Source organism: Carassius gibelio, chromosome B12, assembly GCF_023724105.1.
Source record: "Carassius gibelio isolate Cgi1373 ecotype wild population from Czech Republic chromosome B12, carGib1.2-hapl.c, whole genome shotgun sequence".
In the NCBI taxonomy this organism is placed as follows: domain Eukaryota; kingdom Metazoa; phylum Chordata; class Actinopteri; order Cypriniformes; family Cyprinidae; genus Carassius; species Carassius gibelio.
In genome coordinates, this window is record NC_068407.1 from 10,016,923 (window position 1) to 10,033,595 (window position 16,673).

Here is a 16,673-nt window from a genome sequence, read left to right on the forward strand (position 1 = left end):
ACTCTACCAAAATGAGCATGGAAAAAAAAAACATTGATACATATATTATGTTTTATTGATATTAAGATTGAAGTGTGTGGCATCCATGGCTATATATAATGAAAGGTAATGATATTTAACTTAAATATATCACATTAGATGTATTTTTTTAAATACATAATTTGACAATTTTTTTTTTTTATTTCTGTCTATTTCATTGCTTTCTAACTATATCACTGTTACTTTTTTGCACTTGAGCTGAGAAGGACTTTTGGCTTTTAAGGTCATTCTGCCAGACAAATAATAAAAATGTCTCTATTTTTGGCATACATTTGGTAAATAATTATGGCAATAGAAAACTCTCGTACATTTTTATACAGCACTTGATTTGCCAACCCTACCAAAACTGTGCACTAAAGGCCGGTGTGATAAAGCTACCACTATAGTTGCATAATGTTAATAAAGCTATAACCACAATGAAGAGATCAGCTTATATTAAGAACATTTCTTGCTCATGATGAGGGATTCAGTGTTACCACAGGCCATCAGTAGTTGCAAAGATTGCTCAGGCATTTTATCATTCATATCTGCCGCTGCACAGAGTGAGGAAGCAGGGAGAGGGAGGAAATGGCTTGACGTGTGTCACTACAGTGTGAAGCTATCTCTCCAGGCACGGTGCTGCTGACAAATGGTCATGTAGGAAGCAATTGTAAAGATTAACATTCATCCAGCGACTAACAGCAAGACTTCCAAAGAGGGATCATGCCATTTTTGACTTTACATATGTACAACAACAAAATATGTACAACTGTTCCTGATCGTGTTCAATTAGCATTTTACATTTTACAAAAACATTAATACCTTTAAACCTTTTAAAATATGAACACTGTCTGTTAGCGATGTCCAATTCTTCCTCTGCTCTCTGCGGTCAGTCCTTGCCTCGGTATGTGATGTTTGTGAATGTTGATGTGGCACCTTTGTAGAGGGGGTTGTGGCCCTGTAAGAATAAAAATCTAGTTATCATTCAGTATGGATTTACACAGTCTACATTTGACCAATATGGTTTTCTAGCTTCAACCCTCCTTGAATGAATGATTCATAAAAAAAAAAAAAAAAAAAAAAACAAAAAAAAAAATTGAAAATGTACTCACCCTCAAGCCATACAAAATTTAGCTTCTTCATCAGAACAGATTTGGAGAAATTTAGCATTACATTACTTGCTCCTCAGTGGATCCTCTGCAATGAATGGGTGCCGTCAGAATGAGAATCCAAACAGCTGATAAAAATCAAAAACTGTAATCCACTCGACTGGTCCACTAGTCTATTAATTACCCTTTTGTGTAAAGTTGCATGTTTTTAAGTAACAAAACCATAATTAAGAACTTTCCATGGCTTTTGGCCTAAATACAATAATAACACACTCCATCTCCAAATCCACCAACATCTTTGCTTAACATTATTTTGGACTGGTTTTGCTTGTAAATGGTGCTTGATCTTGATCTGATTCAGATGAGACAGCTGTTTCACAGGAGAAAATGCAAAATTATGGATGGAGGACTCATATTTTAGCTGGAAGCAACAGTTTAAGTTAAAACATCTTAATAATGGATTTATTACAAACAGTTTTTGCTTCATGAGACATTAACTGATAGACTCGAGTCGTGTGGATTACTTGTGGATTATTGTGATGTTTTCATCAGCTGTTTGGACTCTTGTTCTGACGGCACCCATTCACTGCAGAGGAGCCACTGATGAGCAAGTGATGTAATGCAAAATTTCTCCAAATATTTTCTGATAAAAAAAAAAACTAATGCATGCTGGATGACCTGAGGGTGAGTACATTTTCAATGTCATATTTGGGTGAACTATTCCTTTAAACAAGAGTCAAATTACACATATTTCAACATACGTTTAAGTAGGTAACTCTGTATTGAGCAGAGGGGATCAGAGAGTTCACATGTGGCCCGAAAGCTCAAGGGAAAGCCTAATTAGCATTGGATAATTTAAAACAAAACTTGCCCAGGGGTAAGGAGGCTTTTTCTTTGTTCTGAAGGGAAAAACAGCATGCCACTGAAACAGTAAAATCATCCTGCCAACATCTATAGTTCACCGAGCTACTTAAACACAGTAATTTGAGCTTTTTACATTAAACAGAGAGGTGTGGGAATGTAAATGTTTTTGGTTATGTATCCTGACGTATTTGATAAGTTAGCTTCTGTCTGAAATGTACTGCACTGGGCATACAGTGTGTGTTTTTGCACTTCACTAACCGTTTCCCACTTGGCACGTGCCCGCTCCTCCTCGAACTTAGCAAATTCCCGCCGATCATGGATGGTGATGAGCAGTTTCCAGATAAGCAGGGCAGCCAGACCCAAGAACAAAATGGCACCAGCTACTGACAGGAGCACCACCAGGATATCAGGGCCTTTAGGACAGTCTATTACACAGGAAAAAGAAATGTAGGTGGAAGATGCTTCTATTTTACAATTAGAAACTAGAAAGTTCACAAGAACATGATTTATTTGAAATAAAAATCTTTTGAAACACCATAAATAACTTACTGTCACTTTTTTATCAATTTAATAGGCTACGTCCTACAAAAATACAAATAAAAAAGCTATAGGCTTGCTTCTCTATATAGTCTTGTGTCTGTCTCTTTGCTTCCTGTCTGAACCATTCCTATCCCAGTAGGAATTACACTGTGTCAGCGTGTTCTTCAGTAGCTTGGATGTTGTTTATTGCTGTGTGTTTTTACAAGGTGGGGTGCTCCCTGGGTTCTGGGGATGTGTGTTTCACTAATAGAGCCCATGTTCCACATGTGTGTCCATTAAATCAGAGCAGCAGACTCTCACCGCGGGCTCCTGAATTTACAGCCGTCACACACTGCACATACACTTACACTTCCATGCGCTTACGCAAACACCTAGAAACTACTATATTCCTATATTCATATCTCTAATAGCAAGAAATACCCTCAATAGAATCAAATAAATGCTAATTCTGTAAATAATATTATTTCCTTTAGTTTACTCTTTGTACAAAGATAGACCCCAGCTTCTGAAGCAAAGTAAAGGCATTGATTTTCTTCAGCACTAAGAGCAATAACAGAATGGTACCTGGCTCTTTCACCAGAAACAAGATGGATTTGCCACTGTTGTCCTCATAGTACTGAAACCTTTGCACGCAGTCGTCCTCATCCTTATAGGTGCAATTCACTGCATTCTTATCATGGAACACTGTAGGGTAACAGAGGGTTACAAAAGAAGGCTACAGAAAAACCTCTAATACTATAAATAAAATAAAATGAAATAATAAAATAAAATGATATTTTGATAATAGTACCCAAATCATCCACCAGTTTGATTTCATCTCTGCAGATTCGAGAGCAGGTGTCATCATCGAAGAGTTTCCCTCTCTTAAAGTGCTTACACTCTACACATTCCCTAGAGAGAGCGAGAGAGAGAGAGAGAGAGAGAGAGAGAGAGATTTTACTTAAATAAAGACTTGACATAAACTTTTAAAACTGAATTGCCTGTTTGTTAGAATACTAGTTTACTGCTCACCGAATGTACTAAAATGTATTTGAGATACATTTATTTCATGCTTTCCTTAATAAAAAATACCCTGCAAGTTTAGTTTACTACACTGGTATACTTAAAGTCTGTTTATTAAATTGTGAACTCTAATTGTGCGGAAGAAGTGCTGAAGTCCAGCTAAAGATATTCTGAAGTATATTTGATTGTGCTAAAATGGGACTATTGCAAATATACTTCAGGTACACTTTAAATATCTTGCATTGAAAGACTGACATTATAAAAAAAAACAACAACAACAAAAAAACATATAATTATCAGTGAAATTAAAACACATTTCAGGCTTAATATTAAGAAATGTAAATTTTACAAAAGAAGTACAGGTACTCCAAATTATGTTGAATTATAACTTATTATATCAGTAAGCATCAAAGAATATGTCAATAAATATATCAATAAATTTGAACTGTAAGAAAAAAATATTTTAAATATTTTATTAGGGTAAAGTATACTACTTACTGAATACTGTAGTATAAACCATATACTTCAATTTTATATATATATATATATATATATATATATATATATATATATATATATATATATATATATATATATATATATATATATATATAAACTGCATGTGAATCAGAACGTCTTATAGAATAATTAACATTCGAAATAGTAGTATGCTATATTTGGTTTTGACCAAATCATGTTGCATGCTAAATTTGACTATTGCCATCCAATTAAAAATACAAATAGTAATTTACCACATTTAAGGCTTTTGGCAGTTAAACCAGATAATGGGTCAAAAAATACAAGTGAATCACAGTTAAAACACTCAATCAATCAAAGGCCAATTAACTTTTTGAAAAATGCACATTTTGGAAAATGTACAACGTCATCTCAGCATTCTATGCATATATAAATGTACAGTAGAGTTTGCTATTCTGAACATGTTATTTTATGCTTAATAAAGGAGTTACGCTTACTTCTTCAATGTACAGGCATCAGGGCAGGTGGGGCATTTGTCGCAGGTGGAGCCGTAGGCCCCGGGCTGAGTGCATTCACAGCTCCCACACACACACTGACCACGACCGCTGCACAACAGGCCCAAACTGGACATACAGGTGTCTGTACGAGTAGAACAGTTGCAGTTCTCCCCCTTCCAGTCTGGATCACACTGGCAAAACCCACAGGAACAAGTGCCATGACCTGGAATGAGCCATGTAGGGAAAAATAAACACAAAGATGAGAATGAGTGAGAAGACTCCACATGATTGTATAATTTAGAAGCTTTTTTGACCATATATTTACATTTAGATTTACTCATTTAGCAGACGCTTTTATCCAAATCAATCCAATCAAAAACAACAAAAAGAGCAATGATATATAAGTGCCATAACAAGTTTGAGTTAGGTTAACAGTACATGTGGGCTTTAAAATAATATAATAAATAAAAAGAAAACAGAATAAAAAAAGAATAGAGCAAGCTAGTGTCTGAGGTCTTTATAAACACGCACACACACACACACACACACACATACACACTTGCATACATAGATACATATATATATATATATATATATATATATATATACACACAACTGCATAATAATTGAAAAGAAAATAGAATACAAAAAGATTAGAAAGGTAGTTAGATTTTTTTTAAAGAATAGAATTAGAATAGTGTTTGTTAAAGTTAGAGGGTCAAATAAAGATTGAAGAGATGGGTTTTAAGCCGATTCTTGAAGATGGCTAAGGACTCAGCTGCTCGGATTGAGTTGGGGAGGTCATTTCACCAGGAGGGAAGATTTAATTAAAGTCTGTAAAAGTGACTTTGTGCTTCTTTGGGAAGTCACAATCAAGCGACGTTCACTTGCAGAATGCACATAAGTCTGAAGTAACAAATTTAGGTAAATGGGTGCAGAGCCAGTGGTAGTTTTTTAGGCAAACATCAATGCCTTGAATTTTATGCGAGCTGCTATTGGAAGCCAGTGCAAATTGATAAACAGAGGTGTGACGTGTATTCTTTTTGGCTCATTAAAAATTAATCTTGCTGCCACGTTCTGGATTAATTGTAAAGTTTGATAGAACTGGCTGGAAGACCTGCCGAGAGCATTGCAATAGTCCAGCCTGGACAGAACAAGAGCTTGAACAGAGTTGTGCAGTATGTTCCGAAAGAAAGGGCTTGATCTTTTTGATGTTAGATAAAGCAAATCTGCAGGATCGGACAGTTTTAGCAATGTGGTCTGAGAAAGTCAGCTGATCATCAATCATAACTCCAAGGCTTCTAGCTGTTTTTGAAGGAGTTATGGTTGATGTGCCTAACTTGATGGTGAAATTGTGATGAAACGATGGGTATGCTGGAATCACAAGCAGTTCTGTCTTGTCAAGGTTGAGTTAAAGGTGATCCACCATCCAGCAAGAAATGTGTGTCAGACAAACTGAGATGCAAATAGCTACTGTCGGATCATCAGGATGGAATGAGAGTTAGAGTTGAGTGTCATCAGCATAGCAGTGGTAGGAAAAGCCATGTTTCTGAATGACAGAACCTAATGATGCCATGTAGGCAGAGAAGAGAAGTGGTCCAAGAACTGAGCCCTGAGGCACCCCAGTATTTAGATGTTGTGACTTGGACACCTCACCTCTCCAAGATACTTTAAAGGACCTATCTGATATGTAAGAATCAAACCATATAAGTGTGGTTCCTGAGATGCCTTTTGCCAGTAGGGTTGATTGGAGGATCTGGTGGTTAACTGTGTCAAAAGCAGCTGACAGATTAAGCAGGATAAGTACTGAAGATTTGGATTCTGCTCTTGCCAGTCTTAGAGCTTCAACAACTGAGAGCAAGGCAGTCTCAGTTGAATGTCCACTTCTGAATCCAGATTGGTTGCTGTCAAGGAGGTTGTTGTGTGTGGGAAATGCAGAGACTTGGTTGAACACAGCTCATTCAAGTGTTTTTGCAATGAAAGGAAGAAGGGAAACTGGTCTGTAGCTCTCTAAAAGAGTTGGGTTGAGGGTGGGTTTCTTAAGTAGTGGAGTTATACGAGCCTGTCTAAATGATGAAGGAAAAACACCAGTGTGAAGGGATGTGTTGATGATGTAAGTGAGTACAGATACAACTGCAGGAGAAATGGCTTGAAGGAGATGAGATGGAATAGGATCAAGCGGGCAAGTAGTAGGGTGATTAGAAAGGATGAGTTTTGAGACTTCTGCCTCAGAGAGTGGAGAGAAGGATGTAAATGAGTGTATGTTTACTGGTGATATGAGCTTGACTGATTGTGGTATGAAAAATTGTGCACTGATGTGTTTAATTTTATTAATGAAAAACGTGGCAAAGTCGTCAGCTATTAGAGATGAAGCAGGAGGGGGAGGAGGAGGACAAATAAGTGAGCTTTAAAAAGCATGCAAGAGTTAGAAGAATTATTAATTTTGTTATGGTAGTATGTCATTTTAGCAGTGGAGACATTAGCAGAGAAGTAACAGAGGAGTGACTGATATACATTCAGGTCAGTAGTATTTTTGGTTTTGCGCCACATCCTTTAAGCAGGTTTAAGCTTAGAACAGTGTTCACGTAGAACATCAGATAACCAAGGGGCAGAAGGGGTGTTATGGGCTGGCCTGGAAGATAAGGGGCAAACAGTGTATATATATTTAAAGTGAATATATATTTGCTTGTTTTACTCTCGAAAGAAAGCTGCAGTTACTTAAACTTAAGGTCAGATTGAATCTAAGCCCATAAAAGTGCCTCATGTACGGAGTTGAACATTCCATACATGCATAGAAAAAAACACTCATTTCCAAATATTTTGCTGAGGCTTTCCATGTTTTGCAAATGAAATTCCCCACTGGCAATCACACTCAGTTGTCTGCCAGTTGTCTCCATCTTTCATTTTTAATTACAGAGATTAAAAAAAAAAAATGGACATCTCGTGCTTTTAATGTGACAGAACTGATATGATAGTCGTAATATATTTCACTTGACATTCAACGGCAGAATGCAGAGCTCCATTACATGCGTGATTTAAAGTTATAATTATAAGCACATTTGGGGCAGTGTGCATGTTTGCTTAAGAGATTACAGTGCTTTATTCCTCAGCAAAACAATGTTTGTGAGTGATTTGGGATTTTGGTTGAAAATACAACAATGATGCAGCTAAATCAAAAACAAAACCACATGGAAATAGTACAATGGCTAACCAACTGTAAAAAATAACCTTATGTTATGTGTAATTATTCTTCCCACAGAACACAATACAAACTCTTCACATCAGCCTAAACGCCACTTTACTCACTAACTGGGCTATTTTTGGTTCACTGACATCATCAGTGTGTGACAACGCAGAAAGGCATTTAACATCTGGGAGTATGCTATAAGAAACGTCTTGTAGCTCTACAAGATGTTTTCTCTTAAAAATGTTCTGTTTGTTACAGCAGAGGCTGAAATCTTTTGGAATCAAACTACAGAGATCTGGTTTTGTTTAAGTGAGAAACCAGCCCCCTTCCAAAGAGGTACACAACCAAGAGGTGCACTATAGTGTTTTTTAAATTTTTATAATAAACTCTTCGGCCATTCCAACTCCAAGGCGCCCCACTGGAACTTCAGCACCTCGTCTGAAGAGCAAACACACGTCTCAAATAGGTCAACACGTATTTTAGCCTGCCAAGTCCCACAGAGCCTGTTTATTTATAAGAGAAGCCCGTTCTTCGACTAGCACAGGAGACGTTTTAGTGTTATTGTAGGTAATTCCTTTGAGGTGATGTGAGGCAGGGAACAAGGAATCTTACTCATAAAGAAAGTTTGTACAAAATAATAGGCTGTGAAAAAAAAAAACCAGAGACTTTTTTTCTAAAATATCCTGCTCGTTGTGAGTTTATCGAGGCTGAGATGTAGGGGCCCTAAAAAGTATTTGGATCGCTAGGCCTCTTTAAAATGTATAGGTGTCTTTGCATTATATACCAAAATATTAAACCAAGTGGCATTTTGTTGTGCTGTTCAAGCAAATGTTTCTGCAAAAAGACAGATACATATGGTTAAAAATGAAAAATATTCAGATTCATAAGAATCATTTGTTCGGGAAACTAACTATATTTGTTGCACTGCATGGTTTTAATTATAGCTTCACTTAATCTGCTCTTATATGTATATAATACACGATATTCTTGCACTTCTGGTTAGATGTTAACTGCATTTCATTAGCTCTGTACTTGTACTCGGCAGAATGACAATAAAGTTGAATCTAAAATTCACTAAAAAGATCAGACTAAAAAGAATCATTTGTTCGGTAAACTGACTACACTGGTTGCACTGTATGGTTCTGATTCACTGAAAAGGTCAGACTCAAAGAATCATATGATCAGGAACCAGACTACACTGGTTGGACTGTATGGTTCTGATTCTGAAAAAAAAAAAAAAACTTTCATAAGAATAATTATTTCGGGAATTCGATTATAGTGGTTGTACTTAATGTTTTTGATTCACATATTAACCGCTAATATGAATCATTTGTTCAGGAATTAGACTTTATTTGTATATTTGAAAACTATACTGTTTTCACTGTATAGTTTTGATTTACTGAAACCAACTCACTCATAATAATCATTCATTCAAGAAACAGACCACATTTGCAGCGCTATTTGTTTTTGATTCACTTGATTCACAAAAAAAAACTCATAAGAATCATTTGTTCAGGAATCGGACTACACGTTGCATTGCATTTTTCTGCTTCTCTAAAATATGACTCATATGAATAATTTGTTTCCATATGAGAACATCATTCCGTTCTGGATTTCCTAAACCTGGAAAAAATGATTACTTCCTCTACATTTGTTTGCAAATGCCATTGGGTTGGATATTTTGCATCTGATTCAAATACATTTACACATTTAGTCTAACAGTGTCCTTCTTTTTTACTTCTTGTCACATCTAACAGTCTAATAATAAAACTCTATCACACTCTCTATCATCCCCAGATCTTTTCTTACCTGAGCACAGCTCTCCTTTGTACCGCAGGCAGCTGAAATCGTCACACTCACACCTCTTCCCCCACACCTTGCCGAAATCATTATTGTGGCACACGCACTGGCCGCACACACAGTCTCCACGGCCGCTGCAGACCACTCTGTCTGGCCCCGTGCAGGCGTCCTGCTCGGTGGGGCTGTAGTCCCCCTCTGCACATTCACACCTGGGACCCAATCGTCCCGGGTTGCACAGGCAGATCCCACACTCGTAGGTGCCATTGCCATGGTTACAGATGGGACTGTCAGGCTCAGCCTTAGCTTGGCATTTACACTCACACTCGAAGTTGACTGTGATCTGCAAGGTGTCTTTGAAGCCCACCGGTTTGATGGTGAAGGTCTTGCGCTTCTTTTTAGGACAGCCTCTGGCCCGAGCTTCTACACTGAAGGACACCTGGGAAAGATGGGATTGAGGGAGTGTAGAGTTTTTAAAGAGTACTGGTGTTCACAAATATTAATTATTATTCATTACAAAGTAGGACCTTAATAGGACTTGGGGTCAGATTTTTTTTTTTTTTTTTAAAGAAAATTAATACTTTTAATCAGCAAGGATATAGTAATTTGATCAAAAAGGTGACCAAATATTTGAAATATTTACTGAGAACCAAATCAGCATATTAAAATTATTTCTAAAGGATTATGTGGCTGGGAAATCATAAGATTAAATAAAACTTTAAAATATTTTAAAATAGAAAATAGCCACTATTTTAAACTGTAACTATTCAATATGAAATACTTTACAATATTACTGTATATTGGATTAAATAATTGCAGCCTTGATGAGGATAAGAGTTTTCTTTCAAAATATGGTAAAATCTAACTGACCCTAACCAATGAATGGTAATGTATATCCAATAAACTTTAAATACAACAAATAATTGAATATTAAATTGAATATTAAAAACGTGTACATGAAAATATTATATATAATATAATATACAATAAAATATTATATAATTCATCTTATAATTCTTATGGAGATTGTTACCCATTATGTACATGACATACAGTATGTGAGTCTTATTCCATTGCTGACAGTCAGTGTGTAGGCTGCCTAACATGTGATTGTGCTGGACTGACAAACAGTCTGAAATGAAGGCTGGGTGATGTGAGTCAGAGCAGCAGGGAAGAACGGGAAACAGATGAGTCCGATCCCAGGACACACTCAGCAAAATGAGTAATTGCACAGTCACACCCACTTGTCCTGAATGTGTTCTGAAGTTTTTACAGTTAACCATTTATAAGGAAGGGAATGAAACCACGACATTTCATGCAACTCATTTATCGAAGAAGGCTGATGATTGCACATTAGAAAGGACATTTCCTGTGCTCCTCCTCTTGTGGAATATGTGAAGACCTCAGAGTGGGTATATGACTGAAAAGAAGGAAGTGACCAAACGGACCATAGGGGAGTTTTGGGGAAGTTTTGGGCTGAGTGGTTTGGTTGAGTTATACCAGGATCTTTAGAGTGAGAATAAAGTTACAACATGAAATCCAAATGAGGTGGATGGAGAATATTAGAAAAAGATTGACAGAAAGAGTGAGATAAAGAGAGAAGAAGATACTGACGGTATCTCCTCTTTTGAGGCCAGAGCAGGATCTTAGCCCAGGGATGACCTCTCCATTGAGACATGTGGCATTAAATGTCAGACTGAGCTCTTCCGGGACATTCAAGAGCTCCAGCTCAACCTTAGAACGCAGTTTCTGTTGCACAAACAAACACAACAGCGGACCATAGATCAGTAACTACAGACAATGTGAATAGAGTAAAGCCCCAGGTTTGGCACAAGTTCAGCTCTATCATTAGCATGTGTAGATCACAGAAAATCATTCTATTAAATCATTCTATAGTCCATTGTCCATTTTCAATAGAGATGAAAATAAAAAATTAGCTTAAACTTAAAGAAGTTGTATTGAACAATAGTAAATGTAGAAAGGGACATTACAGCATATGCATCCTGAATCAGCTGGATGACATTGTGAGAGTCCTCGGACAGTGTGCCCACCGCAGTGCCAGGGATCAGCTCACTGTAGTTCTACAATGGATAAAGAGAGCAAAGGAAGGATAAATCTTTGAAAGAGATCTTAAAAATCATATTAGGCATTTGCCATACTGATTTACGATAACATTTATTACCCTTCTTACCTTATAGAGTGATTCCACATGGCTTGTCACAGCAAAGATGAGGTTTATATTGTTCTCTGACATTTTCTCTGTGATTAATGCCAGGGATGGGTAGTCCTGAAAAAAAAATGAATCCATTAGTATGGATAAATAAATGTAATATAAACTTAATTTAAGAGTCTTCATATGCTGTACAGAAACAGAACAGGCCTTGTGAAAATGTACTATATTAAAATCAGCATGAAAAAAAATGAATGAAAATGCAAATTCACACTCTGACAGCAGGTGGCACTTATGGAACAGCAGCGATACAACGTTTCCTTAATGCTGTAAACAAAGCAGCAGTGCTCATCAACACTAATATGCATTACTTTTCTAAAGACAGTCAGTTCTTCTTAGAGACACATTCAAATGAACTCCCACTCCCAACTGTATCGTCATCCGTTAAACATCTCAACTAATTTAAATTGTCACATATTTTTATCAATTTTCAACCAGCTCGGAGTGCATCGTAATATCCCTACTAAAAAGTCATTAACAAGATCAGCATAATACCATAGTTGTAGACATATTGTAGACGTTATCTGTGCCCACATAACATTGGCCGTCATTGGGTCGTACAATGCCCGCCAGACGCCCATCGAGTGCCACGTGTGTCTTCGCATCTGTGGTGAAAACCAGTAAGTGGGATGCATCTGGTCTCCAACCAATTTTCTCCTGAGAGAAAGACAAAAGTGTTCAAATCAGAAAACTTGTTTTGGGCCAAAAATAACAAATGCAAATGCTACTTATTTTGTTAAGTTCTCTGCATTTTTTCTTTTGCTCGTTTAGAAAGTTCAACCTTGCACACAGCTGCCTGTATAATGGCATCAAAGCCTCCTTCTGGCGCGTCCCTGTTCCGGGACACCTTCTGTTTCTTCACCTCCTCTGTAAAGCGGCTGACCTCCTCTGTCAGAGAAAGAACGTGTCTGTAGCCAAACTGAGGTTGGCATTTGTATGGGATCCTATGGAAGATAATGTATTAAGATGTAGAAGGATCAGAAAAGAACAGTAATGATGAGAGAATTCAGTTACAGGATTGGCTATTCACATTTGCTGACACAAATGAGTCTCAACATTCAAGTTTCAAAACAGCTAACAGCATAACACTTATTTCAGTACGTAACTCAGCAAATGGAGACACTTAATCCATAATAGCAGTGTGTCTAAAGATGTAATATCAGATTCTGTCAACCACCCAATTACAAGTTTGAACTAAACACCCATCATCTGTAATGTTTATGATCATTGTGTAAATACATGTCATCACTCACGAGTAACAGGGATTTAACACGGCTTCTTGAGGTGAGATGTACATGTATGGAGACACGGGTTTATCCACGAAAGCCCCAAAGCCCATGCGTAGATTGCTGGTGGTTTTACTCATCTCTTCAGCCAGGCCTCGCCCCAGCCGTCTCAGCTGCGACAGGTCGTCATTCATGGAGTAGGACAAGTCCATCAGATAATACAAGTCCACAGGGTAGTCCTCAACCTGACGGACTTTCAGTGTGAAGACCTGGGAATCATCTGTGGGACGCCAGCGTAACTATTTGGTCTAATGGAGGAACACATGTGGTAATTGTCTATAGGTTGATAAACTCACCGGGTCTCAGAGAGATGTGCATGCTCTGAGGTTGGATCTGGGTGACGTCGGTGGTGGATCCCGAGGCCTTGTCACTGAGATCTTTGTTCTCTGTCACATTCATTTTGCTAGTGGGATTCTCCAGAGCTCCTCTTCTGCATCCTGCCTCTATGAGGTTCTTCTTCAGGTCACATCGGGAGGAACCAGGTACATTTTGTCCAAAATCCTGATAAGCATTTGGCAGACAGTTATACTGTTGTAGGGCACTAAATAAAGCTTGCAGCGGCAAACAGAATGACAAAAAAAAAAACACTCTCCTCATCCTCCACTGGTTGAACAAGTAAGGTAGTCCTGACCCCCAAATCTCGCTAATGGTTGAGTCAATGTTTTTTTTTTTGGATCAAGATGTCACTCAGTAAAAACAATTACAGGATTTTTCGTCACAGCTAAGGACAATCCTTATTTTGCTTCCCGAATATCAAAAAACTATAATACATGACTCACACTTTTATGGGATATAATGTTTCATAATAGCAGTTAAAAGAGAAAAACAAGACTTGCTACATTTTCCTATTTCCACTTAATAAAGATACAGTGCTTGTGAGGCTTAAGTACTGGAATTGAAAACATTTCAAACTGTTTCTGTATGAACTGTATGAAAATAACAAAAAAAATCTCTAAATGATTGTTAAAATCACACCCATTAATTTTTTTTTTTTTTGCATTTTAACTATTTATCAACAGTAATTTATTTGGAACTCTTATTTTTCGAAATGTCATAACTCATTTTTTTCTCTTAAATGGTAAAAACTGAATCTCTTCCTTACAATCACCTGCAAGCTCACATTCTGATTTGTCTCCATCCAATCAAAAACCGATGGGCAGATGTAAAAATACAGATTAATAGAGCTGTCGCTACTTAAGTTTCACTGTAGCTTAAAGTGTCACTGACTACTCTGGTGGATGATGTGGACCATGTGGAGGATTGAAATGGCTTAAAATTAAGTTTTATAATAAAACAAAACTACTCCTTGACCCACACATGAGTCAGTCTAATCTTCACAGAGTCATGATCTGAGCACTTTAATATTTATATTTAATATTTATAATATTAATATTGGAAAATAGGGACTCTCTATAGTCATAATGGTTTTTATGCTGTACAAACCATATTTTCTATCCCCCTACACCAATCCTACCCCTAAACTTCAAAGAAGCCTCAAAGAAAACTTTAACTAAACATCATTTAGTATTTTTTTAAGCCTTTTGAATTCGGGGACCTAGGAAGATTCTCCATCGAAGAATCTTAATACTGTAATAAAATCCAAAGTAAACATTTTTCAGCAGCGTCGTTAAACATTGTAGATCACCACACCTCTTGAAAGCACCAGGCACAGGTAGGATGCACCGCCAGGCACTGCTGACATGTGCTGGCTCCTCGAGAAGTACAGATGTTAGAACCTGAGAGAGAAAGAAAAACGCAAATGTTCGATCCCCAGTTGCAATTACTTTGTAGCCCGCAGGTTTATAAAGACAAAAGCCTGTCTAATCATTAACATATGATCAGATTTATTAACTCCATTCGTGAGGGATTTAAACAATCAGTGTGTATCAGCATTGTTCAGATGTTTTGCATTAGACAAATAATTTCACAAACACAAAAGTTCATAAAGTTCACATTCACATATCAGGCTTGATCTGTCAGATACTTAAAGCATAAACCAGGTGCATACTGATCAAGTATTTTATAGTGGGAAAAATGTGGGTCCATGTAATGAATCTAGCCAATAATGTTGCTATTTAAGGGAAAGATAGACAGGTAATTCAAAAGTGTGTTCAGACGAAATTAAGTTAGAAGCAAATTATTTGAAAAACAGAATTAAGTCAAACATCTTCATCCGCTGTCTTGAACCACTTGAGTCCAGACATAAAATATGAAAACGTATTCAAAAAAGACAAAAAGTAACAGGACACAAGCTATAAAACAAGTTTAGAGAAACTGAAAAGAAGGGACGTACCTAGCCCAGCATCAGTTAAGAATACAATTACACAATAAATCCATAAACTGAAGAGTTTAGGTGAAGTTTTCTCCATCTCGGTTAACTTGTCAGTCAGTTGATACAGGCGTTTATCGCTCCTGTCTACTAGTACACCGGCGGTTTGTGCGGTCTGTGCCCTCCTCCTCTTCCTCCTCCTCCTCCTCTTCCTTTACGCCCCACCACAGACATCGGACCAACACCAAATATAGAGTAAATAGTTGCAAACTTGGGTTTATTTCCGAGAGAGGAGGCAAATGAGGGGCCGACTCGCGAATATTTATCGCTGGTCTTAACCGTAAATTCCTTTAAAATATCACAGTAATTAAAACAAAGTGACACAGTTAACATCACTGACGCAAGAAAAAATGATTGGACAAACTGACGAACATATGAGAAATGGAACAGCCTGTATCAAAGTGGACATGATCAGTTTTTTTTTAAACATAGGCAATTAGAGATTTCGGTAACACACGGTAATCGATAATATAAAAATATAAAAAACACAGATTAGCTACCTACAAAAAACATTTTTCACCAGGTATGTTGGATTTTAATCATGGTAGCCAAACTGCTAATTGAACAATGATGCAATTAAAAGCTTATAAAGCGACGGAGGTTTTTATATAATTGTTAAACACGGTTTTGATGGATTATGACCATGATCATATTATGAGCTAAACGAATTATGCCATACAAAAGTTAGTCTTGTCATTAAGGGGTTGAAGTAGAGGTAAAAAAAAAATCAAATTTAGAGAGATTTTCATTATTTTTTATTTAATTTGCCTACTTTGTCAAATTCTAATTCATAACCCTACCTACACCTCAAACGTAAATTAATTTTCATACTGACCACTATTCACAGGAAAACGTGTTATCTGTGGTAAACTTTCTTTCAAATCTACAGTTCTTGTTGCAAGTAAACCTAACAACAGAAACAAAAGGATAGACAAAATAACAGTCTCCCACCCATCGAAATTATCTAGAATTTACCCAGATTACATGGGTACTTTTCTCCCTCTAGTGGCTAAATATTGAATATTTTACATAGACAACATTTTTTTTTAATGTCAAGCAATCTACTCAAAATATATTTAAAGTATTAAAATAGAAAATATTTTTTTATTATTTAAAATTGTAATGTGCCTAATAGTCTTGATGAGCATAAGAGAATTGACCAAAAAATTGTTCTGATCTCAAACGTTTGAATGGAAATATATATATTAGTCACATATCACAAAATTTATTCATTTACAGGTTCTATCACATTACTTTTTTCTGTTGTTATTCTTTGCACTGCAGTTGTGTGTATATTAAAACACACATTTAACACAATTCACAGTTCCAGTAATGGT

The 16,673-nt window shown here is 36.7% G+C and overlaps 1 protein-coding gene across 1 annotated transcript; it reads right to left on the bottom strand.

Moving 5' to 3' along the window:
• Window positions 1–37: 37 nt before the first annotated feature.
• Window positions 38–15,520, bottom strand: LOC127969468 (integrin beta-3-like). The gene is made up of 15 exons (XM_052571468.1): window positions 15,301–15,520; window positions 14,658–14,743; window positions 13,304–13,508; window positions 12,975–13,227; window positions 12,503–12,665; window positions 12,217–12,378; window positions 11,683–11,778; window positions 11,483–11,572; window positions 11,106–11,240; window positions 9,504–9,930; window positions 4,508–4,730; window positions 3,322–3,422; window positions 3,096–3,215; window positions 2,250–2,416; window positions 38–976 (listed from the first exon to the last, which is right to left on the bottom strand). The coding sequence occupies exons 1-15, from the start codon at window positions 15,374–15,376 to the stop codon at window positions 908–910; spliced, it is 2,373 nt and encodes a 790-aa protein (XP_052427428.1). The 5' UTR covers window positions 15,377–15,520; the 3' UTR covers window positions 38–907.
• Window positions 15,521–16,673: the final 1,153 nt, after the last annotated feature.